The sequence below is a fragment of the Stenella coeruleoalba genome (assembly GCF_951394435.1).
Source record: "Stenella coeruleoalba genome assembly, chromosome: 7".
Lineage (NCBI taxonomy): Eukaryota > Metazoa > Chordata > Mammalia > Artiodactyla > Delphinidae > Stenella > Stenella coeruleoalba.
In genome coordinates, this window is record NC_137153.1 from 105,592,919 (window position 1) to 105,618,138 (window position 25,220).

General features: G+C 44.5%; 1 protein-coding gene across 19 annotated transcripts in view; it reads right to left on the reverse strand.

Moving 5' to 3' along the window:
- Nucleotides 1-25,220, reverse strand: part of ASTN2 (astrotactin 2) — a 1,502,867-nt gene that overhangs the window by 321,230 nt on the left and 1,156,417 nt on the right. For all 19 annotated transcript variants that reach the window (XM_079927232.1, XM_079927229.1, XM_079927230.1 and 16 more), the window contains one exon: nucleotides 2,781-2,947. In XM_079927232.1, the coding sequence (XP_079783358.1) occupies nucleotides 2,781-2,947 (167 nt within the window). The remainder of the gene's footprint in view (nucleotides 1-2,780; nucleotides 2,948-25,220) is intronic.

The window sequence follows — 25,220 nt, forward strand, 5'->3', positions numbered from 1 at the left end:
AACGGCCACGGACAAATGGGGGGTAGTGGGGGGAAGAGAGGAGGAGAAGCAGAGGAAACAATGCTGAACACTCCAGAAGCTGAAGCCAAGATGCCTAATTCAGGAATAGGGACGTAACTGGAAATACAGCTGAAAAGGCCAGACTGTGAACAACTTCCTTAGCCGTGTCAATTGAGGAACTTAATTTCACAATTATTAATTGAGCACCTACTACGTGTCAGGCACTGTTCTAATGTGCTGGAGACAGAACAGGAAACAGGACATACAATTCAGTCATTGGAGGATTAAATGAGATGGCTTTATACCTATCAGACTAAGTATAGCTACCATTTAGTGAGTGCTTACACGTGCTGGACTCTATGCACATGTGATTTCAATTAACCCTCACAATGCTGCTGCAATCACATCTGATTCTACATGAAACAAGAGTCTCAGAGAGGTCTAGTGATTTGCTCAAAACCACATGGCCGGGAGTGGCCAGAGGCCAGGAGTGATATCAGATCTGTTTTGACTAATACTGGAGCCCCGTGGACTGGGTTTCAATCTCGACGCCCCTGTTTATTTAGCTGTGTGACCTTGAGCAAGTCACTGAGCCCCTCTGTGCCTGGTTTTCTTGACAGTAAATCGAGATCATAATAATACTAGTACCTCCCTTGTAGAGTTGGTATGAGAATTCAATGGGCTAATGTCATCAAAGTACTTAGCACAGTCATGGCATGTAGGAAGTGCTTAATAAGTGTTAGCTGCTATTATTAACCTGCCTGCAAATAGGTTTATTAAACCTGTGCTACCCAGGAAACTCTCAGAAAAGGCACAGAGCTCTGAGCAAGTCGACAAAGTCCCCTGGAGGAGGGTTTTGTTTTCCTTGTTTAATTCAGTAGCCTGCCACTTCTCTAGACCAGCTTTCACACAAGTACCTGCTAATGGTTTTGTTTACAGTGCTTCTAACAAGTGTGGCTAACTTCTCATTTGCATCCTTAATAGACAATTTTCAAAGCATGTTGACACTGCAGCTGGTTTAAGGAGACCTGGGTTTTAGTCTCGTTTTTTTGTCCTGTTTATCAGCATTTGGACGAGCTTCAACAGCTCACAGCACCCTCTCCCAATTCAGTCTAACTTAAAACTTTAAGAGACCTTTCTGGGTAGGAAAGGTTAGTTTGTCCGTGTCTCACAGACCCGGAAACTAAGAGGTTGAGCACCTCAGGTCACTGAGCAAGTGGAGGGCTGTTGTCATTACTATCACTCACTTTAGCTATTTTACTTAACAAATACACACTAGTGCTAACTCTGTGCAGGGCACTGTTCCAAAGGACTTTAGAAATAGTAATGTAAACTGTGATGTAATTAATGTAATGCATTTAATCCTCATAGCAACTCTGTAGAGAGATGCTATTATCATCTTTTCTACAGATGAGAAAACTGAGGCATAGAGATGTTAAGTACCACGCATAATTTACTCAACACTGCCCTGCAGTCACTTAAACTGAGGAGAGACCCTTAAAGTTCATGTCTGCATACAATACTTTATGTCTTATTTATCTGACTGATACATATCTAGGGCCTCCGGCAAGTTGCTTTAACAACGGCTCAAGGGCGCCTGCAGCACCCAGTGTAACTGGGGCTGGGGTAGGGAGACCCTGACATTAGCCGCAGAAGGAAAACCAGACCCCATGGACTAGAACCATGCAGGTAAAGGTAATTTTCTGTTAAACTGAGATTAAACCCATACACATTCCCCCACCTCCTCTTTCGTAATACGCAGGACTGAAAAGTTTGTTTACACTTTATTCTGCTTTTCTATCTTAGTAAAGCACTGAGCACCCTTCAATGACCAACCATCTTGCACAAGCAAAGAATTATTTTTCTGAGTCACAGAATGTCAAAAAATGAGCAAATTTTCTAATATGAAGACATCATCAGAAAGGGAATGAAGAGAAGAAAAAAGGCTGCCATTTTCTTGAGTGACTGCTGAGGACCAAATGCTATGCTAGAAGCTCTCCATGGCAGAGGTAACTCCCACTGCAGACTTTTTCAACAAGGAGGACAAGATAAATTGGAACAACTATTAGGCGTCGTTGTCCGAAGATCTCATTTCACAAGTCGTCAAACTGCAGCCCAGAGAGGGACAGTGACTTGTCCCAGGTCACCCAGCAAGTTGGTCCTAACGTGACCCCCTCTTTCAGTCTCATACTAAGTTTAAAACTCAGCTGATTTCTTAGCATGAGCGAGAACTTTGAGCTTTGCCTGCATTGTTTCTTTTCCACCTCAGCTCCCCCAATTAATTATCATTATTGACAGGGGCATTAGGACAAAGAGGGGGTAACCTCTGAACTTGGCACTGCTTAATCCCTGCAGAAAGAAAGTTGAAAGCCCAGGCTAAGCCCGTGTTCTTAAGCATCACACCTCCTGGTTTCTCAGGGACACCTTCAGGGTGCCTGCTTTTGTCTCCAAAATACACTGACCGTGGCTACAGGGTGATGCAGAAGGGGCAAGAGACTTTTGCAGAAAAAAATCCTGACCCTAGGATGTAGCCTGAGCAAGGATTCCACTTGTCATAACCACTAATCAATTATTTATTTTTCTTCTTCCATTCTTCTTTTCAACCCCCAACCAAAGGTTATATTGTTGCCTTTTTCCTCTTGGGCTGAAAAAGGAGAGGAAGAAAGGCCATTTCATTGAAGGTCAGTCCCAGCTGGGCCAGGCTGTGGTTCCTGATCTTTTTCCTGCATCCCTCCCACAGCTGTGAAGGGAGAGGCCGGGCCTCGGGGACAGAGACTCACCCGCAGAACATGAAGATGGTGCTGGAGGTGGCATCGTAGGGCAAAGGCAGTGTTTGCTGCAGGCACAGCTGCTCGCAGCCGCCGTTGAAGCCATCGGAGCAGTCGATGCCTTTGGAGTGGTCATAGCAGCCGGAGCCGTCCTTCATGGGCCTCAGCTCCTCAGGGCACTGCTCAGAGAGACAGCAACAGGGTGGTTACAGCTGAAGAAGTGGAGGGTCTCATCACGCCCTCTCCTCCCACCTTCTGAAAAGGGGCAGGTGTTGGGACTGTAGAGACAGGTTCAAAGTCTCATTTGACCCCCTAATAGCTGTGTGGCCTTGGATAAATTCCTTTACCTCTCTGAACCTCAGTGTGCCCACCTGTAAAATGGAGCTTTTGTCGATATCTTGTAAAATTATGAGAATGAAGGGAGACAGTGTGTGCAAAGTAGTTAGAACTCTGTGGCTCATACGGCAACCATACAGAAAAAGTGAGCTGCTATGAATACTAATATTGCTGGGATCATCATCATTATTGTGTTTATTATTATTGTCCAATAGGGTCACCATGGGAGGCAGCCAGATATATTTTAAAGAGCTTTTACCAATATGAGTTTAAGTTCCAGATCTTCTCCTTCTCCCTGTGTGATCTGGGGCAAGTTACTCACCCTCTCTGAGATTCAACTTCCTTATCTGTTAAACGAGCCTAGCACCTGCATCTGTGGATTTGTTGTCAAGCTTAAGCTGGACCACAGGGGCTGCATAACTTACTTTAGAATTTGGCATGAAATTTGGTACTCATCAAATGTGAGTTCTCTTCCTTCCTGTCTTGAATGTGTCACCTCTTCTCCATCCTAGTACCTGAAGTCCTAAATGAGACTCCTGCATCTTCACAAAGGCCTCCTACACAGTCTGCTGGCCTGCAGTCTGGCCTGTTGTATACCATCCTCCTAATGGTCTCCAGAGTGATATTTCTAAGTAGCATCACTCCCCAGCTTAAATAAATAAATGAATTCTAAACAACAACAAAGCGAATCTTCCTAAAGCTGACAGCCAAGGTCTTCTGCAGATGATATCAAACCCTCTGCCAGGCCATGTGAATTTTCCTCCAGGTAACCAAACGGGTTGCCCTCTGGTCCCTTAAAAGCTCAACAATTCCAACCTTGAGTGACCTCAGTCGAATGCTCTTCTGGTGTGCCCAGCTAAGGGTGTACCTGCTAAGTGCTCCGTAAATGGAGGCTCTTATACCCTCGGTAGAACCACCTAGTTATTTAATTTAGTTTCCCATCATTTGATGAGGCTGAGCTCATCTCCAGTCCAGCAGATGGAGAAGAAGTTCCAATTCTCCCGCGTTTGGGAGAGAAAATGAGGTACTAGGTTTTAATTTCAGTCACCCTGCTGGCATTTCCTGTCCACCAAGATTAACACCCAGAGCCCGGCCCTCCTCATCTATCACTGGACATCGCTGATTAAAACGCCCTCCCAACGTTCCTCTCCTCCCAACCAGCTCCCTCGTCCCCTCCCCAAGCCGTCATCCTGAACAACATCAATAACAAAACACACACCCCAAAATTAATTTACAAAAACCACAATAACCAAAAAAGGTCATCTCTCTTAGAAATTAAATTTTGCCTAAGAAGAATTCATAATTACAGATGCACGAGAGAGTTCTTCAAGACATTTGAGACTGGCGCCAGGAAGGGTGACAGAGACAGTTGGTTATAAATGGCCTTTGTCAAGCTGCAGAAAGGTTATAAAACTGGCTACATTTTGTGCTTAAAAAGAAAAATCAATTTTCTATGGGAGTGAAGTGCTGTACATATTAATACAAGCTTAGAGGAGGCCCCTGCTTGTCTCAGAACATTCACTGTCAGACAGAAAGGCACCTAGTCATGGGGTCATTGGGAGCTGTGTGCTGGTACCTGGGGCCGGGTCATCTGTCTGCAGAGATGTAGGGGTGAGTGCTGGAAGGAAGGGCTGACCTTCTCACCAGGTAACAGGAGACATCTGGGGCGGGGTATTACTCACAGTTCTTTCCACCCCCCACTGATTCCCTACCACTTTTATTCTTTAAAACAATATGTTCTATATTCCAGGCATAATCTAAACACTGTATCTAATTTAACGTAGTTAATCCTTATGGCAAACCTATGGGGTGGTGTGGCAGGGCTGATAATGGCTCCCAAAGATGCGTCCCCATCTTAACCCTCGGAACCTGTGAATGTTACCTTCTATGGTAACGTTATTTTGCAGATGTAATTATATTAAAGCTCTTGAGATGAGGAGACTAATGGGGATTATCTATCTAGGTAGCTCTAAATGCTGTCACAAATGTCCTTATAAAAAAGAGGCACAGAGAAATTACACACATGCAAAGGACCACGTGGGGATAGAGCGCAGATTGGAGCGATGTGGCCACAAGTCACCAAGTGCTGCAGCCACCAGAAGCTGGAGAGACAAGGATGCTTTCTCCCCTGGAGCCCTTTGAGGGAGGAAGACCCTGTTGACAATCTTGATTTCAGATTTCTGGCCTCCAGAAACTTGAGAAAATACATTTCTATTTTCTTAAACCACCCAGTTTGCTAAGCCACTTCTAAATTTCTAATCCTTAAAAATGGTGTGAGGGTCTTCCCTGGTGGTGCAGTGGTTGAGAGTCCGCCTGCCGATGCAGGGGACACGGGTTCGTGCTCCGGTCCAGGAAGATCCCACATGCCGCGGAGCGGCTGGGCCCGTGAACCATGGCTGCTGAGCCTGCACGTCCGGAGCCTGTGCTCCGCAACGGGAGAGGCCACAACAGTGAGAGGCCCGCGTACCGCAAAAAAAAAAAAAAAATGGTGTGAGATAATAAACGCTTTTTGTTTTAAGATGCCCAATTTGGGGATAATCTGTTACACAGCAAAAGATAACTAATACAGTGAGATAAATGTAACAAGTGCTTCACACAGTGTTTGGCAAATGGTAGTTGTCGTTCTGGGTATGATTAAGAAGCTTAGGATCTAGTTTGAGAAATGAGAAATACATATATCTGTCAGACAGAGCACTAGTTACAAAGCAAACATGAAGAAGCACAGTGTAACTTGAATGGGAAAATGGAAATTCTGCAAATGTGATTGGCGAATATTGGAGTAGGCAGGCTTGGGTCGGGGATGTCTTCTTAGAGGAAAGAGATGAATGTCACTGGGGCAAAACGGAGATTCTGGTGTACTAGAGACAGGAAGATCAGAACTCTTCTCAGGTACACCGCTCACCCGCCCGGTGACCTTGAACCTAATTGGGCCTCAGCTTTTCTTCCTTAAATGGAGGCAACACCTTGAAGACGGGACGAGTAGGACTGATGTTAGCCTTGAATTGCACACAGGCCTTTGACACTGAGCATCTAGGCAAGTGCTTCACCTCAAAGACAAACTCAGGCTTCTCATCTGTAAGACGGAAATAAGAATGTCTCTCTGGGAGGCATTTCTGGTGACCCTATGAGAAAACAACCTAAAGAATCTGGCTCTGGGGCTTCCCTGGTGGCGCAGTGGTTGAGAGTCCGCCTGCCGATGCGGGGGACGCGGGTTCGTGCCCCGGTCCGGGAAGATCCCACGTGCCGCGGAGTGGCTGGGCCCGTGAGCCATGGCCGCTGAGCCTGCGCATCCGGAGCCTGTGCTCCGCAACGGGAGAGGCCACAAGTGAGAGGCCTGAGTACCGCAAAAAAAAAAAAAAAAAAAAAAAAAAAAAAAACCCCAAGAATCTGGCTCAGAACCTGCCACACAATAGGCACTCAATAAATGAAGGATAAATGAATGGGTTAAGTGGAACAAATGATAAATGAATGAACCCATTCCCTCCCATAAAACCTAACTGGAACTATCCGTTTATCTTTTCTTTCTCATCCATATGAGTCCTTCTTTGGACCATTTAACAAATGTATATTGAACATCTATTCAGTGCTAAGCAAAGATGCTGGGTGCTGGACATGCAGTAGTAAAGAAGACAAGCAAGACCCTGCTCTCATGGGGCTTAAATTCTAGGGAGAAGAAAAATGATTAACAAGAAGTAAAATGATTATTTCATAGAGTAAAAAGTACAACAAAAGTGCAACATGATAAAAAGTGAACGGGGATAAAGGAGGCATACATTGAGCACTTGAACTAAGCCTGAATAATAAGTGGAATCTCCCAGGTGAGTGTAAGTGGGAAGAGTTATCCAAGAAGGAACAGCACGTATGAAAGTCCTGAGGCAGGAACAGTGTTGGCCTGTCCATGGAACAGAGGAAGCCAATGCAGCTGAAGCTCCGTGAGACAGGGGGAAGCAATGTTGGCACAAGGCAAGGGGTGAGATGTAGAAAGTGACCAAATCACTTAAGCCAGAAGTTGGCACACTATGGTCTCTAGGCCAAATCCTGTCAGAGGCCTGTGCTTTTTTTTTTTTTTTAGTTATATATATATTACAATTTTGAGATGCTTATAATAGATTCACATGCAACTGTAAGAAATAATACAATACAGAGAGATCCAGATTATTACCAGTTTTCCTCAATAGTAATATCTTGCAAAACTATATCAAAATATGACAACCAGGATATATACATTGATAATCAAGATACAAAACATTTCCATCACTACATAGATTCCTCCTCTTGCCTTTTTAAAGCCATACCCACTTCTCACTTGACTCCCTTCCTTAATACTTGGCAACCACTAATATGCTCTCCATTTCTATACTGTTGTCATTTCAAGAATGTTACATAAATAAAACCACATAGTTTGTGACCTTTTAGGGTTTTTTTTCACTTAGCATAATTCTCATATTCATCCAGGTGTCTTCATGTATCAATATTTAGTTCCTTTTATATTGCAGAGTATTATGCCATGCTATGGATGGACTATAGTTTAACTGTTTGCCTGATGAAGGACATGTGGGTTGTTTCCAGTTCTTGGCTATTATGAATAATGTTGCTACAAACGTTAGTGTGCAAGTTTTTGTGTGGACATACATTTTCATGTCTCTGGGGGGAAAAAAGCCATGGAGTATAATTTCTGGGTTGTACGGTCGTTACATGTTTAATATTTTTAGGAAGCTGCCACACTTTTTCAGGGCGGTTGTACTATTTTAAATCCCCACCAGCAAAACATGAGCGATCCAGTTTCTCCACATCCTCATCAGCATTTGATGTCGTCAGTATTTTTCATTTTATTTACACATCCTGACAGGTGTGTAGTAATACCTCCACTGTGTTTTTTCACTCATTCATTCATTTATTTTTGGCTGTGGTGGGTCTTCGTTGCTGTGCGTGGGCTTTCTTTAGTTGCGTCAAGTGGGGGCTACTCTTCATTGAGGTGTGCAGACTTCTCACCGCGGCAGTTTCTCTTGTTGCGGAGCACAGGCTCTAGGTGCGCGGGCTTCAGTAGTTGTGGCACGCAGGCTCTACAGTGCAGGCTCTAGAGCGCAGGTGTGGCACACGGGCTTAGTTGCTCTGCGGCATGTGGGATCTTCCCGGACCAGGGCTCGAACCGGTGTCCCCTGCATTGGCAGGCGGATTCTTAACCACTGTGCCATCAGGGAAGCCCATCCACTGTGGTTTTAATTTGTATGTCTCTAATCGTTAACGATGCTGAACATCTTTTGTGTTTATTTTCCACCTTTATATCCTTTTCAGTGAGATGTCTCTCAGTGTCTTTTTTTCATTTTCTAATTGGATTGTTTGTTTTTAATTGTTAAGGTTTGGAAGTTCCTTATATAGTCTAGACACTAGACTTTTGTCAAATATGCAGTTTGCAAATATTTTCTCTCCCACTCTGTAATTTGTCTTCTCATCTTTTTCAACTGAGCTTTCACAGAGCAAATGTTTCTAATTTTGATGAAATCCAAGTTATTTTCTCTTTTATGTATCATAAAATCTATATCTTGGAATCTAAGAACTCTTTGCCAAGCTCAAATCTCAAATATTTTCTCGTGTGTGTGTATGTGTGTGTTCTAGAAGTGTTACAGCTTTATGTTTTACAGTTAATTCTGTGATACACTTCAAGTTAATTTTTGTATGAAGCGTGAGACTTACACTGAGGTTTACATCTCCAGTGAAACTGCTCAAGCTTAGAGATTTCTTTTGGGGGAGTTTTTAAGTTACAATTTCAATTTTCTTAGTAGTTATAGGGCTATTCAAATATCTATTTCATATTGGGTGACGTGATATTTTGCATTTTTCAAGGAATTGATCCATTTCATCTAGGTTGTCAAATATATGTGTGTATAGCTATTTGTAACATTCCTTTATTAATCCTTTTGACATCTGCAGGGTCTGTAGTGATATTATCCGTCTCATTCCTGATATTGGTAACTTGTGTCTTCCCTCTTCTTTTCTTTAAAAGTCTTGCTATTTTGTTTATCTTTTTTCAATTTTCTTGACATTTTCAAAGAATCTTCCTTTTTTTTTTTTGGTTTCATTGATTTTATCTATTTTTCTGTTTTCAATTGCATTGATTTCCTTTCTTCTGTTTGCTTTGAGCTTCTTTTGTTCTCCTTTTTGTAGGTTCTCGAGGTGGGGAACTTAGATTATTAATTTGAAACTTTTTATCTAATGTATGCATTTATGGCTATAAATTTCCTCCTCATTAAATATAAAGACTTTTACTTTAAGGAGAAGATGAATTACTGTGCTAGCTGTGTCCCATACATTTTGATATACTCTATTTTTATTTCATTCAGTTCAATGTATTTTTAATTGCCCTTGAGACTCCCTCTCAACCCATGCATTATTTAGAAATGTGTTGTGTAGTTTCCAAGTATTTAGAGATTTTTCTGTTATCTGTTATTGCTTTCTAGTTTGATTCTGTGGTGGCTGGAGAACACACTCTGTATGATTTAAATTCTTTAAATTTGTTGAGCCTTTTACCAAGGCCCAGAATATGGTCCATTTCAGTACACGTCCCATAGGTACTTAAAAAGAATGAGCATTCTGTCGTTGCGGCGCAGAGTGTTCTATAAATGTCAACTAGATCCTTTTGGTTGGAGGTGTTACTAACCTAATCTATAACATTGCTACTTTCTGTCTAAGTGTTGTATCAGTTGTGGGGGGAGGGGTGTGGAAGGATCCAACTATAACTGTGGATTAGTCTACTTTTCCTTTCACTTCAATTAGTTTTTGCTTCATACATTTTGCAGCTCTGTTGTCTGATGCATAAATATCTATGATTTCTATGTCTTCCTGGTGGACAGCCCTTTCATTATTATACAGTGTCCTTCTCTGATAACCTTCTTTGCTCTAAGGCTTACTTTATATGATATTAATACAGCTGCTCCAGCTTTTGTTTGCTATGTATATGTCTTCTCTGATCTGTTTACTTTCAACCTGCCTAAATCATTATATGTGAAGTGAATGTCTTGTAGAGAGCATATATTTGTGTCATGATTTTTAACCCACTCTGCCAATTTCTGTCTTTAATTTGGGTATTTAGATCACTTACATTTAATGTGATTATTGATAGCTTAGAACTTAAGTCCACTGGTTTACTTTCTGTTTTCTCATCTCTGCTTTGCATTTCTCTGCTTTCCCTGCCTTACCTTCCTGTGGGTTACTTGAACATTTTTTAGAAATTCTTTTTAATTTATCTATAATATTTTGGGGTACATCTCTTTGTAAAGTTTTTAGTGGTCGTTCTAGTATGCATAACTTACCATAGTGTACTGGTGCCATTATTTTACCAGTTTAAGTGATGTGTAGAAAGCTTACTTCTCTTGGGACTTCCCTGGTGGCACAGTGGTTAAGAATCTGCCTGCCAATGAAGGGGACACGGGTTCGAGCCCTGGTCTGGGAAGATCCCACACGCTGCAGAGCAACTGAGCCCATGTGCCACAACTACCGAGCCTGCACTCTAGAGCCCGTGAGCCACAACTACTGAGCCTGCATGCCACAACTGCTGAAGCCCACGCACCTAGAGCCCATGCTCTGCAACAAGAGAAGCCACCGCAATGAGAAACCCGTGCACTTCAATGAAGAGTAGCCCCTGCTCACCGCAACTAGAGAAAGCTTGCATGCAGCAACGAAGACCCAACGCAGCCAAAAATAAAAACAAATAAATTATTTAAAAAAGAGAGCTTACTTCTCTTTATGTCCCTTTATCCTCTCCCATTTATAACATAATTTTCTTAAATATTCCTCTGAATATACAGTTGTCCCTTGGTATCCATAGCAGATTGGTTCCAGGAGTCCACACAGATACCAAACTCCACCGATGCTCACGTCCCTCATACGGCCTGGTGCAATAAATACACTCAGCCCTCCACAACTGCAGGTTTCCCATCCACAAATTCAACCAGCTGGGAAATTTACATCAGAGGTTGGTGTAATCCGTGGATATGAAACCTGGGGATATTGGGTGGACTGTATTCAGAATCACATCAGACACTGCTATCATTTTGGCTTTAACCATCAAACACAATGAAGATAACTCAAGAGGAGAAGGAAGGTCTAATGCATTTACCTATGGTTTTGCTAACTGTGTTTTCTTCCTTCCCAGTGTTCCAAGATCCCTTCTTTTATGACTTCCTTTTTGTTTGGTAACTTTCATTAGCCATTTATTTAGACTAAGTCTGCAGGTGACAACATTTTCTTAGTTTTCCTTCATCTGAGAATGTCTTCATTTCTCCTTCATTGCTAAAGGATATTTTATTGGACATAGGATTCTGCATTGACAGCTCTTTTTCATTTAGCACTTGAAAAATGTTGTGCCACTTCCTTCTGGCCTCCATGATTTCTTATGAGAATTCCACCATCATTCAAATTGTGTTTCCCCTATAGATGTCATTTCTCTCTCCTTGTTAATAAGATTTTTTCTTTTGAAAAACTGAAGATATTTTCAGAAATTTGACTATGATGTGTTGGTGTGGATTTCTTTGTGTTTATCCTTGAGTTTGCTCAGCTTTTTGAATCTGTAGGATGAGTCATTTTGCTAAATTAGAAATTTGTAGCCATAATTTCTTTGAGTACTTTTTTAGTCCTGCTCTCTTTCTTCTCTTCTTCTGGGCCCCCAATGACACAAATGTTAGATCTTTTTTCACAGTCCCACAGGCCCATGAGACTGTGTTCATTTTCTTTTCCAATCTATTTTCTCTTGATGTTCAGAGTGGGTAATTTCTACTGTACTATCTTTCAGTTCATTGATTATTTCCTTGTCCTCTCCATTCTGCTGGTGAGTCAATCCACTGCATTTTGTAAATCAATTATTGTATTTTTCAGTTACATAATTTCCATTTGCTTCTCCTTTATATCTTTTACTTCTTTGCTGAGATTTTTTTTCCATTTGTGCATATAATTGCTTGCTTAAGCATTTTTATGATGGCTATTCCAACATATTTGTCAGATAATTCTAATATCTCTGTTATCTTGGTAGCGGCATTTACTGGTTGTCTCTTTTCATTCTGTTTGAGATCTCCCTGGTTCTTGGTATGACAAGTGATTCCCAATGGAAACCTAGATATTTGGGACATTATGTTATATTATTTTTAAAATTCTGAATCTTAAATATATATTTTTAAATCTGGCTTTTTCTGACACTGCTCCAGCAGGTGAAAGGGGAGACACACCTTGTTATTGTCAGGGGGAGGCAGAATCCCAGTTTCCCCACTTGGCCTCCACTGATACCCAAGAGGGAAGGGTCCTCATTACTGCTGGGGGGTGGTGGGAAGCTGACTCCCTATTAGGACTCCACTGATAGTTTCCTGGATGGGAATGGTTAGGTGTGCTGAGTTACTGTTCCCCACTGACACCATCTGGGTGGGGTGGGGGTTGGTTTCATCACTACTGATCAATGGTCAATGGTCCTGACTTTCTACTAGGTCTCCTCTGGTAATACCTCAGCAGGGAGGGGAAGAGTACCCTATTACTGAAGGTTGGGGTGAAGTCCAGGCTCTTTATTTAGTCTCCACTGACACTGGATGGACCTTGGATGGGGGTAGGAGGGTTGCTCATTACCTCTCAGTGGGGATTAAAGTCCTGGCTCCTTACTTGACCTTGTCTGACACCACCCCAGCAGGGAGGGGGAACTGGGTTGGCAGATGGTCTCAGTACAGCCTGCAAAGGATGGCATCTAGTTCCCTCCTTGGCCTTTATTAGCATGGGTGGAGGAGGAGGCATGTTGTTATCCTTGAAATTATAATTTTCTGTGATGTTTGGCCTGAATAGAATGGTTAGCACCTAAAATTTTCTATCTTGGTCAGCTGCCCTTTTCCTGATACTTTGCCTTAAGAAAGCAGGCTTTTTTTTTTTTTTTTTTTCTCTCTCTTTTTGTTCGCTTGTTTGTGTCTTTATCTATCAGCCTTTCTGAGCTGCTGTCTCCTTGAGCTCCAAGTTTGGGACCTATGAGGCAAAAATAAAACCCAGGGAATGACCACCATGTCCTTCCTCGTGTCTCAAAATCCCTAACTGGTCTGCCGCCTTCTCCTCTCTCCACTTCTCACAGTTTGTTTTATATATAACCTGCAGAGTTTTTAGTTGTTTTTAGTGGAACAGAGAAAAGAACTCCACTCCCCCCCACAGCCTATTTTCGCACAGCCCCAGAGCTAAAAATGTCTCTTTACATTTTTAAAGTTGTTTTGTTTGTTTGTTTTGTTTGATTTTTAAAGAAGAATATGAGACACACACACACACAAAAGGACCACGTGTGACTTGCAAAGCCTAAAATCTTTACTATGTGGTCCTTTATACAAAAAAAGTTACTGACCCCGGGCTTCTGCCATGAGAAGGCATCTCAAGCTTATTCAAGTATAACTGGAAGGCACTGGAGGGTTGTTGGCAGAGGAATAAGTGATTTGACTTGCTACTTTGAAGAGATTACTGAAGTAAGTGAATTCAGTTATCTCCAAGTACTTTCTTAGAGCTCACACAAGGAGCCTGGGGAGGTGGGCTCTGGGGGACAAGGAGTGGGTAGGAGAAAGGGGGCAGGTCCAGCTGAGAATAACCCCAATCCCTGGAGTGTTGCTCCTTTGCCTGAGGCTTTATAGTAAGTAGGTGAGAGAGCTTGGGGTCTAACTCAGGTCAGCTGGGCTCCAGAGCTTCACAGCCCCCATTCTGCCCCATCTCAGAAGAGAACCCCCAGGAAGACCCTGGGCCTGGGTCCCTAAGGCTTAAAGCCTTAAGGATCTTAGCAGGTGGAGGGGAGGCAACTGGGGGATTCCCAGCTGTTTCCAGCACAGGCTGGCCCTGCCCTGCTCTCTCCAGCCTCCTCCTCCATCCCCTGAGCCTCTGGCTCCTTCCCAGCCTGACTTTTCATCAGCACCAAGCCATTTGTTTCTGTTTGTAATTATGCATTTTAATGTTCATTAATTATGGAATGCAAATTGCTCCCAGCACAAAATTTGTAATGAGCTGTATTACCACCCCACCCCCCAAGTCTAGAAGGTGGACCAGCTGTTCTAAGCAGAAGGAAAAACAACCAACTTGCAAAACAGAGTAACTTTTCCTGGGGTCGGATTGATTCATGTAGTGAATAAGCCTGGGGGGGTTTCCCAGTGGTGCTGGAGGATGAGCCCTGCCCCTCCCTGGGTCCTGGGAGACAGGAATGTGGTACCTCTACTCTCCTCTACAACCTGGGGCCTGACAGGCAGCATGGGGTAATGGAAAGAGCTCCAGCTTAGACCCAGCCTCGTACTGGCTGTCACCTTGAGCTCATCACGAGGCTTCTCTGAGCCTGTCCTCAAAGTGGAAGCGGGAGGCAGATGGGATGCTGGAGATAAGAAGCGAGATCCTAGCCAGCCCTCTAGAGATGCATGGGAAAGGCTCTCCAGAGCGCTGAGTTCCAGTTCTGCCTGGCGTCGGTCTCTGACTCGCTGGATGGCTTCAGGCAAGCGCATCCCACCCTCTGAGTCTGTTTCCTCTGCTGTAAGATGAAGGAATTGGGCAATAGGAAGTTGGAGAAGCCTTTTAGCTCTGAGCTGCTTGGGTTTGTACCAAAGCCACTATGGATCTTGAAAAGGGGAGAACTAGGTCTAAAGTATTTCAGAAGAAAATGGAGAATTTCCTTTGATTGAGGGAGCGCACTTTAAGAAATCACAAGGATGCCTCCAAACCTGCCTAACCACGGGCAAAGCTTTGTCCTCCTCCAAGGGCTCTGTAAGCGTTTGCTTTCTCTCTCATTGCCAATGGAAGCGGAATGATAGTACTACCTCCTGGGAAGAGCGCTGCTTCCTAACAGTAGCACTGCCCCATAAGATCACGGTCAAGATTAAACGAGACAACGGCAACTGTGAGCTTAGGCGTGAATGAAAGGCTGAGCACGCTGGCAGCTACACAGCATCCCCACAGCTGCGAGTGAAATCCGGCCAAACCACTTCCTCGCTGTGTGCCCTGGCTTCCCTGAGCCTTGGTTTCCACATCTCTCCACTGGAGAGAGTCACTCCTACCTCTCTGGGCTTGTGAGAGAACCAAACTAGATCAGGTACCTGCCCCAGACCTGCCACAATGGCAGGTGCTCAAAAAGCGGTAACTCCTGTTGTGGATAGCTCATTACTTTCCCCCAGACAGGAAATACATTCTGAAAGCAATGGAAGGAGACCCATTACATGTGGAGAGGAGGCAGAACACCGCCACAGGCAGCTTTTGCTTTTCCCATCAACGCTAAGGTAGGACCAATATCATCCTGTTCACTCTTCAGATGAGGAAACTAAAGCCCAGAGAGGCCAAGTGACTTGCCTAAGGTCACACAGCAAGGGAGAGGCAGGCTGTGCCCACCACTGAAGATTTCCTAAATTGTCAATGAGGTGCTCTTTCCCCTGATCCACATGGAGGCGGCCTGCCTGTGATGTCACAAGCGGTTCAGACTGGCTTGGGCTACACAAGGATTCTGAGCACCTTATGGGAAGGTCCCTATGATGAGTTAACGAGGGGACTCAGAGAGGATGCTGGCAGGATAGTCTTGGGTGCACAGATCAGATACAGAATCCTGGGAAGAGGAAGGGAAGGAAGCAAGGAAGGAAATGAAATGGCTATTTATCGAGCACCTCCCATGGGCTGCATATTTCCCATATGCTATTTCTACAAATCCCCACAACAAAACTCAGAGGCGCCTCTGAGATACACCCATTTTGCTGGCGAGGTTAGTGAGCATCCCATGCGCTGAGTCCTTTCCTAAGAACCGCCCCGTTGATTAGCGACTGCGTGAGCCCACTGCTCCTTATCCCAGGAGGCCTCTGGAGCACCGCCAGGAATGGGAGTGAGTGGGGAAAGCTCCCCGGCCCCCGCCCCCTCCCGCTCAGCCTCAATCTGTCAACAGGGCCTGTCTATTACTGCTGACATTGATTTGGACAACCGGACCGGTCGAGAGCCCATAATTACTGGGAGTTTTAATCAACTCATGTCAATTCAGCTGCCGCTCAATCTGTGCTGGGCTGCAAAGCTGACATGGAGGGAGGGTGCTGGCATGCAAAAAGGGATTCCAGGGATCAATAATAGCCCTGCGTAGTGTCTGTCTGCAGCTGCCGGCACCACCAGAGGGCCTCGGACCCGAGTGGAGAAGGCAGAGCCCGCCTGCCTCAGTCCCGAGGAAAGCTCCCAGGCACACTGCCCAAAGCACCACCCTGCCTCATCTGTCCTTCCACCCGCATCTGGAAACCACCTGGGCCAATGCCCAACGCTGCCTGTTGTAGGCAGGGTCCGACCTCAGTACCTCTGTCCGTGCTCTGCCCTCCTCCGGGCCTGCCCTCCTCTTTCTAAAGAACCGTATGTATCCTCTAAGTTACAGCTCACACAGCCCCCCTCTGTGGATCCCTTCATGAGCTCAAGAAGCAGAAGGATGCCGAGGAGACAGAAAGAAAGGAAGTCTAGTCCAGACGCTGCTACTTCCTAGCTGTGTGACTTCGGGCAAGTCACCACACCTTTCTGATCTTGGTTTCCCCATTTTACAATGGACCTGATAATAAACAGCGGCCTCCTAGGTGTTGCTAGGAACGCCTGGTGCCATGAGACGTCCCTGTGTAGAGGTTCTGACTTCCTTTTGATGCCTGGAGTCAGCAAGAATCATTTTTCCTTCTCTCCCACATTCATTATTCTTCTGGTACAAACTTCGTACTGCCAGGTGGGATGGTTGCTGGTTCACAGACTGTCTCCCTCTGAGCCTACGTGCTATTTCAGGGCAGAGAATGTAACACACACAGCTTCCGCCTGTCAGCACCGCCCCAGTGCCCAGCACAGGGGAGGAAGACACCCCGTGTGCACTCTGGGGTCAGGCAGGAACCCCACCTGGTGTTGCCATTTAACTAGCTGTGTAATATCAGTCACTTCATTAACACTTGCACTCTCAATATTCTCAGTGTGAAATGAGCCTAATTATATCTACTCAATAGAATGCCTGTGGGGGAAATAAAAAGTTAGACATTTAATGTCCGTTACCTAGTGCCTGGTACGGGGTAAAATGTCCACTGTTATAAAAGTTTAGGTATTATGACTATTCTCACTCAATATTCAATGCTTGGTAAATATTTTTGGAATGTAATAAAATGTCTGGTTATGTTGTTGCATTTTAGCTTGAGTTCCAGTGAAATGCCAACAGGCCATTCTCCCCACATGCCAGCCATCTGTGCAGGTTCAACACACTCCTACTGAAGACACGAGAAAGGAAATTCAAAGGCTCTGAGCACCTACTGCAGGCCAGGCACGACACGAGGTATCTTCACTAGTCTACTTTGCTGAAGCCGACAACCCTATGAGCCTGCTGTCATTTAGCCTAATTTTGCAGAAGAGGAAACAGGTTTTAGGACCACAAGTGCTTTTCCCAGGTCACTCAGCTTTCCAGGAGTACAGCTGGGGTGCAAACACAGGTGTGTCTGACTCTAACCCCACGCTCTCTCCACTCACCACACCACCCCTGTCCTGTGGAGACACAAAGAAGCATCCAGACCAGCAGAGGAAGTGGGTAAACCCTGAGAGGCTTATGCTCGGTTTTTGCTCAAGAATAGTACTGAAATGCAGGGAACTATATTCAATATCCTGTGATAAACCAGAATGGAAAACAATATGAAAAGGAATATATATATAGATGTATAACTGAGTCACTTTGCTGTACAGCAGAAATTAACACATTGTAAATCAGCTACACTTCAACAAAATTAAAAAAAAAAAAAAAAGAACAGTTCTGAAATAGCAATACAAGCAGACCCCAGAGACATTGCGGCTTCGGTTCCAGGACAATGCAGTAAAGTGAATATCCCGCTAACATGAGCCAGATGAACTTTTTGGTTTTCCAGCGCATGTAAAAGTTATGCTTACAGTAGTCTACTGTAGTCTATTGTAGTCTATTAAGTGTGCCATGGCATTATGTCTAAAAAACAATGTACATACTTTAATTTAAAAATACTTCATTGCTAAAACATGCTAACCATCATCTGACAATGCAGCGGGGCCACGACACTTCAGTTCATAAAAACTGCAGCATCTGCGAAGCGCGATAGAGCAAAGCGCAATGAAACGCGGAATGCCGGGAGTGGCGGAATGCATGGCTGGGTTTGCTCACAACGTGCTGATCAAGGCTGGCTGTATGAATTTATGGTCGCCTGCCTTTCCCATCAGAGGAGCCCAGGGAGTTAGAAGACACAGGTTACGGTCCCTGCTTTGGGCACTTGCCTTCTCTGGCCCTCAGTCCTCCCATCTATGCAGTGAGAAAGCTGGCCGCTGGTCTCCAAGGGCCCTTCCAGCTTGGACATCCTATGGTTCTCTGCAAGTGGCTGACAGGGATTCCCAGGAAGGTCAGGTGATAGGTTCTGATAGTCAGTGGCACCTGAGCTGGGGAACCATGGAGAAGGTTATTCCAGAGGGAGCTTGAGAACATAGCTTGCAGCTCACTCCTACAGCCTGGGCATCCTTCCGGCGGGAGTCATCAAGACTTCTGCAACTCTGGAGCCCCCCCAGGGCCCTGCGTGGACTGGGTGTTCAGTCCAGCAAATGCTTATTCAAAGCCTGTTGTCCTCCAGGCCATCACATCTACAAAACCTTAGCCCCAGCTCTCAAGGAGCATCTATTCCAAAGGGCGGGGTGGGGGCATGGGGAGAGAAATAAGTGCACACATTCTTACAGTCCTTGAGGTTTTCTATATGGTACAGAGAAGTACCGAGAGCTCACAGAAGGGAGTCCAGGGAACACTCTCCCAAGAAAATCCGCCAGGAGTCCTGACGAATGTCTATTCAGTAACTGTCTAGTGATGTATAGCTCATTAATAATAATAATAGCTAACACTTAATAGTGCTTACCGGTGCCAGGCACTGTTCTCAATGTGTTATGAATATTAATTCTTACTCTTAACCCCAGCCCGATGGTGCAGGTACACGACTCTCCTTATTTTTCAGAGAAGGAAACCGAGGCACAGACAACTTTTGTCACTTGTCCCAAGGCCACAGGGCAAGTAAGCGGCAGAGCTGAGACATCAAGTCACGCTATGCTGCCTTTCACATGTGCGTTAAGGTTTCTAAAGTACTTTTCCATTCATTATATTGTTTTAACTTCATGGGATTGCAAGATAGAGACTCAGATCCCAGTTGGAAGGAGAGGACCCTGAGGTGTGAGATGTCCGAGGACTTGCCAAGGTCACACGGTGAGCGGGTGTGGGGTGGAGCGGAGGCTTATACACTGAGCTCAGGTCTGTACCATCGCAACGCTGCGCCTGCTGGGCTGACAGCGAGACGCCCCCCCTCCCACCTGTGAAGAAGCCCCTCTTGTCAAGGTCGGGGCTGTCATCGCTGACACCTGGGTTTAGGCACTTTGTGGTTTCAGGGCACAGGGAGGGAAATGGACATTGATGATGCTCTCCCCACATGCCAGACACATTGCTAGGGTAGAGTATCTTATCCAATCTCCACCACCACTCAGAAAAGGATGTACTATTATTTTCACCACTCACAAATGGGAAACAGGCTTGGAGAAGAGAGATGGCTTTTTCCAGGTTTACACTATAGATGCTTGGATTTCTTTTAGTTTTCAGAAGCCTCCTGTCCTCTTTCCTCTGTGAGTGGCACAGAGCAAAAGGGCATTTTGACAAGGTATGCCTGCTTCAGACCTGTGTACAAGGGGGCACTTGAGGAAAATGGCCTTGGACATGATCTGAGCACTTAGGATGGAGCCGGGTCCCATTTTAAGCCGTGAACATGCATTAACTCATCTCTTCCTCGGTGGTGGAAGCTATTATCATGCACACTTTGATAGGGAAAATGAGGCACAGTGAGGTTTGTTAACTTGTCCAAGGTCACATCGCCAGTAAGTGGGAGGCAGAGACAGAAAATCTAGCACCAGGGTCTGTTTCTTTAACCCTTTGGTTGTACTTCTTCATACAATGACCATGAAAGGTAGGTGCTATTACATAACCCCTTTTTCGATACTGGAAGACTAAAACAAAGAGGTTTAAGGCAACCTGTCCCAATACTACACGGTAAGTGGCAGAGTCAGGATTTAAACCCACACGGCTTGACTCCAAAGAATCCCCTTATCCACCCCCATGCCTCGTCAAGAGCAAGACATCCCAGGGCCACAGCCAGGTCCTTGATAGGACAGGCTGGACATGCAGACTTTTCAGTACCTGCTGGGTTTCACTGGCTGGTTTCCCTTCCCCATCCTTTGTAACTAAAAACTCAATCTGCAGCTAAAGGCTGCGTCCTCACACTGCACCTCCTCATTGATCACCCGGACTCTGCGTGAAGAATGGTTTTATAAGCTAGTTGGCTTTGAAACACAGGGAGTAGCAGCCATTGAACATATGCTTCTGTGGGTATATATTTTTTCAGCGTATGTTGAGTGTAATTTTGGGCAGTTTGCATATTTTATTTTTTTGTGTGTGTCGCAGAGAGCAAAAAGAGAAAGGAGGAAAAAAATCCACCCCAGAATGGAGACAGATGTCATATATGTTGGACCCTGAGGTTCCCCAATCCAGCGTTTCGGGAATGGAGGTGGGCGGATGGGAATTTACAAGCGCTGAGAACTAAGCATCAGCTCTGATGCTCTCACATCCCTGACACCCACAGCAGGGCACTAAGCCCCACGGCAGCATCCTCACGACTTTAACTTCACAACCTCCCCAATGGTCTGTCTGACTCTGTCCTCTAGCTACTATTTACTGAGTACGAAATATCACCCAGACCCTGGGCTAAGCACACACCAGTCCAATCCCACTGAACTATCCCCTCATCCCACGTTGTAGTGCAGAGCTGTGCAGGTGAGAACACTGACATTTCGTTGTCCAATAGTCATCAACTACGGCAACACGGATCTGTGCTCCAGGAAGCCCATCCGCCCACCAGTGCTCTCAACTTTTCCATCAAGGTTACCAGAGCCCCTCAGATTCAGGTTCTGATCCCAATGCCACCCATGCCCATCTGAGGGACACTGGGTACGCCACCTCTTTTCCTGAGCTGGCTTCCACACTCTCAGCATGGGGATGGTGCTAGCATTTGGCTGGGGTGCTGTGAGGATTCCAAGATCTAAAGTTACACTTACAAGCAGCTTCAGAGACATTTGTTCTTTTTCTCTCTCTAACCCCATCCCCTGCCTAAAGTCTTTTCCTCTCACCCAGGATGAACCCAGGATGTAACATTTTAAAGTATGCCCTAGGAAAAGCCTGCAAGGTTTCGGACCAGCTGGAAAAAAGAAAACTAATATGTTCATATGGGTGCCAAAGATTCAAAGGACAGGAAGCAACAGCCTAGGCCAGAGTCTACAGTAGAGGGAATCATTAGGAGAACGTATATTGCGTGTTTGGGCCGTAAGGAAGCATCCACGTGTGATTCATGATGGTAGGACCAGAGCATCGATTTTTAGCCAGGTAAACAGATGGTGAGCTTTTTGCTGCCAAGACACAGTTCATTGCTGTAACTTTGGAGCCTAACGGAGTGTCCTACATATAGTAGGTACTTGGAGGTTACATTGTAAATGCAGCTCAAGTTTGAATACAACTGTGAACCAGCTGATAGCCAATTCTGGCCTCAACCAAAGAAGAAGATCAGTTTTACCTAGCTTAATGAGGTGTGTTGGATGCTAGGTCATCCACCACCAACAATCAGAAGAATAAAATAAATTGTTCTATGTATACACAGGTGTGAAAACTATAAAGAAAATATAAAGGGCCTGATTAGCATGAAGGTCTAGAGGGGAAGAGGAGCTAAAACGGGAAATAGAGAAACAGTGGGTGTGTTAGGGGAGGGCTTGTGGAATGCAGGCGATATTCTAATTCTTGACCTGGGTGATGGGTAGATGGGTATTACTTAATTACTACTGATGAAACGGCATGGAATGTTCTACTCATTTTTCCACATTTCTATTATATTTCATAATAAAATTGCTAAATTATATTATGCAAAATTTTCAGTTATGCAAAACTTTCTATTATGCTAAAATTTCTATCATGTAGAAAAGCTACTAAAAGGCAATATTGAAATGTTAATGGTGATTATTGGAGGTGGTATAACTATGGGTGATATTTTTCTTCATTTTCCTCCCTCTGTATTCTAAACATTCTTAATATGTGCATATAATTTTATAATTGAAACAAATAAGTTTTTAATTGAGATGCCTCATTATCTAAACGAGGCAACACCAGAATCATGGAGGTTGGCTACAACACTCCTGCCTGAAATTCCACCCTGTGGAGGACCCCATCTTCTCCCTAAGGTTTACTGTGTACAAAAGAACAACTCTCCAAGGGAGGGTGGGGAAAGGTACAAGTCCCAGTGGCTGTTGCATAGGCTGATCTTTCGGTTGTTTCCTCTAGGGACGCAAGCACAGCTTTGATTTACAGACCGTTGCAGGGAAGGAAAGAGCCCCAGAGAGAATCAGGTTAAAGTCTCTGAGTTTGTAGAAAGCATAAGGGGTTTAGCTAAGAACGCACAGTAAGTAGAGCCACGTTGAGACAGAGGATCATGTTACAACCTAGGTCTACACCATCCCCAGGACAGTGGGCTCCTGAAATCACCTTTCCTTCCAACGATGTTGAAAAAAAGTTCTTCACGCAGTGGAAGCCAGAAGAGGATCCCAGGTCCCTAGCTCACCAAGCTCCTCTCTATCCAATTGGTACTGGCCCTGGCAAGTGAGGTTACATCACTGTGTCTGGCTGGTACCCAGCTATTCAAACTGGGCTCAGCCAACAACATTATAAGGCACAAGGGCCATTCCTAGTTTATGGACAGACAAGATAACGAAGGCTCAGATACATTCGGCAATTTGCCCCAAGTCACCCAACTTCCCAGTGAAAGGGATGTGATTTGAACCCACGTCTGTATCACAGCCAAGTCTGCTCTTTCCTCTGGACTGGAATTCTGATTAACTAGCCCACTTCCCAAGAAACATATATAACTCTATCCGGGTGCTATTTTCTCAGTGAGTAGAAAGGCTAATGATTGTTTTATGAAACATTCTCACTGTTTGCTCCCTCAAGACTAAAAGCTTTCATGATCGTGGCTGGTGGCAGGAGTCCAGTTATTCTTTTTCCTGTGCTCCAAACCGTTTGCCATCCCTGGACAACTTTTATGGTCTCTAAGAGTATCTGGGCTGGTGGGGGAAGACTTATGAAGGCAGGGTTCAGGAAGAAGCTGGAGAATACAGGAAAACAAAAATAACTTTTCAAATTAACAACAATAATGATGATGACATCATTTCTCATCCACTTATCCCAAGACCCATGATACAAGATAAAAGAATGATGATAAAAAATAAAAGAAGGATACTACATGTGTGGAAGAGAGAGGGTCCTAGATTGGAATTCAGGACACCTGGGTTCAAGACAAGCATTGCTCTTATGTGTTCTGGCCTCAGTTTGCTCATTTTTTGTGTGTGGTACACAGGCCTCTCACTGCTGTGGCCTCTCCTGTTGCGGAGCACAGGTTTCAGATGCGCAGGCTCAGCGGCCATGGCTCACAGGCCCAGCTGCTCCGCGGCATGTGGGATCTTCCCGGACCGGGGCACGAACCCGTGTCCCCTGCATCGGCAGGCAGACTCTCAACCACTGCGCCACCAGGGAAGCCTGCTCATATTAATTTTTGACATAAGGAAAAGGGTTTACGTACGGTTAAGACCAAGTTAGGGAGCCAGTTTAAAAAGAAGAAAGGGAAATGCTCTTTGAAAAGCATATGTAAATACATGCAGTTCTGACATATAAAGTTACCCCAAAAGGACACGACTGTATACTTTTTACGCTTCCATTTAAAAACTTACACGTATAAATTCTTATTTATTTTTGCATATGCATGGGGGAAAATGTATAGGAAGATATATATATAGACCAAAGTGTGGCACAGTTATCTCTAAAGTAAGTGATAAAGAGGACCTTGTTTTGTTTTTTTTCTTTATACATTTCATCAGTGTTTGAATTGGTTTTATTTGATTTTACAATAAGCATGAGTTACTTAAAAGAAAACTAAAAAATAATAAAAAGAAGATTGAAAACTGGATGGGGTAAAATACCTTATAAATGCTAAAATTCTATTACTATAATTAAGACAAACACAATTATTAAAGGTTCCCATTTCAGAGCTAAGAAAAAGCTGTCTAATTATCAGCATTCCAACAGCTATGTAATCCTTCCTCACAAGCACTCAGCATGGCCACTAAGAACTTTGCAGTCACTGCCTCTGAGCCCCCTCATGTCCTCAACCAGATGACAGCCCTGCTGCCTCATTTACTCTTGTCTGCACCATTCCTCTGCTTTGGGACTCTCTTCCACATGCATTTTTGCACAATTCACCAGGCTCTACTTCCTAACGTATTACTTTTATTCTATCACTCCTTTCTTCAAGGGCCCATTCGGCCCAACACTCTTGAGTTGGATACAGAACAAAAACCAGCACCCCAAAGAGGAAAAGGTTAGAAAACCAGAGACAGCTCCTCCTTTTTATTTTAATCCATCCCATACCTTCACCAAAATCATGGAGCAAGAATGCAATCTGAAACCGTCCTTACAGACTTCTAGAAAAAAATAAAACACAGAAGGAGCCTTCTGCCCAAAGATGCTCAGAGCACATTGTTTATAATAAAGTTGGAACACTCAAAATGTCCAACAATAAGACAAAAATAAATGATGGAATATTCCTGTCCACAGAAATCAGGTAACCACTACAAATGATGTTTATGAAGAATCTGCCTCGGTTAAGGATGAGAGTTCCGGCATCAGCATGCGTGGCTGAAATCGTCTGCTCTAGAATTTAAGAGCTGTGTGAACCTGAGTCATTTATGTTCTCCCTGCCTCAGTTTTCCCACCTATAAGGAAAGGGACAAGAAGGAGACCATGTCAGGGGCTCTGGACACAGCGAGCACTCAGACAATTTGAGCTCTCATCATCCCTGCCACCACCATCCTCATCATCCCTACGTGAGACATCAGATGATAATAATAATAGTGATGATGCTTCACGCCTACTTAGAGCCAGGTGCTGGCCCACTGTGTATGCATTATCTCAGCTTTGCCAGGTATTATTATCCCATTTTACTCAGCAGGAACCCAAGACTCAGAGGCCTTAAGTAA